The 2,708-nt window shown below is 27.5% G+C and overlaps 1 protein-coding gene across 1 annotated transcript; it reads left to right on the top strand.

Annotated features, from left to right (window-relative positions):
- Positions 1-506: 506 nt before the first annotated feature.
- On the top strand, positions 507-1,791 carry LOC132610694 (pathogenesis-related protein STH-2-like). Its single transcript, XM_060325051.1, has 2 exons — positions 507-778; positions 1,243-1,791. The coding sequence occupies exons 1-2, from the start codon at positions 598-600 to the stop codon at positions 1,539-1,541; spliced, it is 480 nt and encodes a 159-aa protein (XP_060181034.1). The 5' UTR covers positions 507-597; the 3' UTR covers positions 1,542-1,791.
- Positions 1,792-2,708: the final 917 nt, after the last annotated feature.

The following is a 2,708-nucleotide window of genomic DNA, read 5'->3' on the forward strand; positions in this document are numbered from 1 at the left end:
AAAAATTAAAAAATAGCATTTCTTCGTTTAAATAGAAAATCAATTTCTACTTTGTTTCGTTTTAAACTTTTAAAATTAATATAATAATTAGAATTAGAATTATCCAAATTAAAAGTTGATAAAAAATAATAAGTACTTTACACCTTTAAATTAATCGAATTAAAATTGAAAGTATCAACTAATGCTTAAATATTGCTATTATTTTATCTCAAAGAGAGGAAAATAGTTTTCTTTTAAACAAGTCTTCTCTTTTAAAAAGTATTAATAAATTTTCGTAACAAACACGAATATAATAAAGTTTTAGATACGGAGCACAAACTACAATGTTACATTAATCGTATTTTGAACATAGTGTGTGTGTATATATATATATATACATATATTATATTATCACTATCTAAACACATCTACATATATATATAAATACACTATAATCCGAAGTGTTGGGCCCGTACGCAGCACGAGTATAAGCCATCTAGTATCCCTATAAATACCACACATCTAAAACTTACACTATATCCCACAACTCAAAACATCTCAAACTAGCAATTAATTCAGTTCTTAATATTCTCTTTTCCTTCTAGGCAAATTAACATTATGGGTGTCAAGACCTATACACATGATGTCTCAACCACAGTTGCACCTACTAGGTTGTTCAAAGCTTTGGTTGTTGATGCTGACAACATTATCCCAAAATTGATGCCACATGTTAAGAATATTGAGACTCTTGAGGGTGATGGTGGTGCTGGAAGCATCAAGAAGATGAACTTTGTTGAAGGTAATTAAATTTACGTTATTACAAGGGTTTAATGGTCGTATTATAATATCTAAGACTTATTTTAGATCACAAGTTTAAAAAAAAATTCTAATTTTCTTAAATTTCGTGCTAATGAATTATCACATAAATTTGGTCGAAGGTGAGAATATTAATTAAATTGTTGCACTTGTTTGGTTAAGCTTTTGGAAAGAGTTTAAGTTATACGCACCAATTGCAGTACATAAAATATTTACATAATCAGGTCATTTGCTATTATTAATTGGTAAAAATGATAACTAAACTGCTAGTCCAGGTAAAACTAAACATTGATACAGCAAAAAGTCTCTATCCGTGTGTGTAACTTAAATCATTCAAGAAAGGAACTAAAAATTACAAGACAAACATTTATTTATTTATTTTGCTCAAACTTATTCATATAATTCTCTGATAACCTTATTTTGCCTTAATTTTGATCAAAATGGCAGGTGGTCCAATAAAGTATTTGAAGCACAAGCTTCATGTGATTGACGACAAGAATTTGGTAACAAAATATTCACTGATCGAAGGTGATGTTCTTGGAGACAAATTGGAATCAGTTACCTATGATATTAAATTCGAAGCTTCTGGAAATGGAGGCTGTGTTTGCAAGAGCACAACTGAATATCACACAAAGGGTAATTATGTTTTGAAGGAAGAAGAACACAATGAAGGCAAAAAACAAGGCATGGAACTTTTCAAGGCTGTTGAAGAGTACCTCCTCGCCAATCCTTCTGTCTACGCTTAAGTGATGAAAATGAACCAGACCCAAACGAACGTGAGAAATCGTTTAATAAATATTATAATTAAATAATTTAAAGTGTATGCTTGTCTCTAAAGTTGGATGAGATAGAGAACTCAACGTAACGAGTGTTTATGGAGTTCCAAGGGCTTGAGTTTTTGTTATAGTTTTCTTGTTCAGTGTGTGTTCTTTCCAATTACTATGTCATGGAAAGAACTTTTTTGAATAAAGAATATTGCAAACTTTACTTTCCAAATGCTTGTTGCGAACCTAAAACTAATGTTTTGTTCAATATATATATATATATATATATATATATATATATATATATATATATATATATATATATATATATATATATATATATATATATATATATATATAGGGAAAAGGGTTAAAAAAATACCACTCTCCTTTCATAAATTGAATATTTTATCCTTCATTATAAATTGGGGTCAAATATACCCCTACGGTTAGCAAAGTATTTAAAAATACCCCTCATTTCTAACATATTTCTACATAAGCAAGCCTAGTCGTTGAAATTGGACGACATGGACACCATATGGCATTTAACTTATTATATGTGGTGCGTACGTGACAAAATATTTTTTAAAAAACAATCTGGAAAATTGAATTTTCTAAAAAAAAAAACTGAAAAAAATGGCTTTTATTAAAAATCAATTATAAAAACCTGTTTCTTAAAAAAAAATAGAAAATTGGAATTTTTTTAATTAAAAAATCTGGAAAATGTTTTTTTTTAATCAGTTTTTTCAGATTTGTTTTGTAGAATTAATCCATTTAAAAAAATTATTTTTAGGACACTTTAAAAAAAAATACTTTACAGTTTTCCAAATTAAAAAAAATTCATTTTTCAGATTTTTTTTAATTAAAAAATCCAATTTTCGAGAATATATATTTAAAAAACGAGATTTATAAAATTAAAAAAAAAATAGATTTTTAATAAAAACCATTTTTTCCAGATTTGTTTTTGAAAAATTGCCACATAAGCACCACATAGAATAAGTTGAATGTCATGTAGTGTTCATGTCACCCAATTCCAATGAATAGCCTTGCTTATGTGGGAATATGTTAGAAATGAGGAGTATTTTTTTTTAATACTTTGCTAACGGTGGGGGTATATTTGGCTCTAACTTGTAATGAAGGGTAAAAGTA

The sequence above is a fragment of the Lycium barbarum genome, chromosome 9, assembly GCF_019175385.1.
Source record: "Lycium barbarum isolate Lr01 chromosome 9, ASM1917538v2, whole genome shotgun sequence".
Classification (NCBI taxonomy): Eukaryota; Viridiplantae; Streptophyta; class Magnoliopsida; order Solanales; family Solanaceae; genus Lycium; species Lycium barbarum.

What these genes read in the sequence shown, in the direction of transcription:
- LOC132610694 (XM_060325051.1), top strand. Translation starts at nt 598, where the DNA reads ATGGGTGTCAAGACCTATACACATGATGTCTCAACCACAGTTGCACCT. An exon ending in GAAGATGAACTTTGTTGAAG is followed by an intron (nt 779 to 1,242) that starts GTAATTAAATTT and finishes TCAAAATGGCAG; the next exon opens with GTGGTCCAATAAAGTATTTG.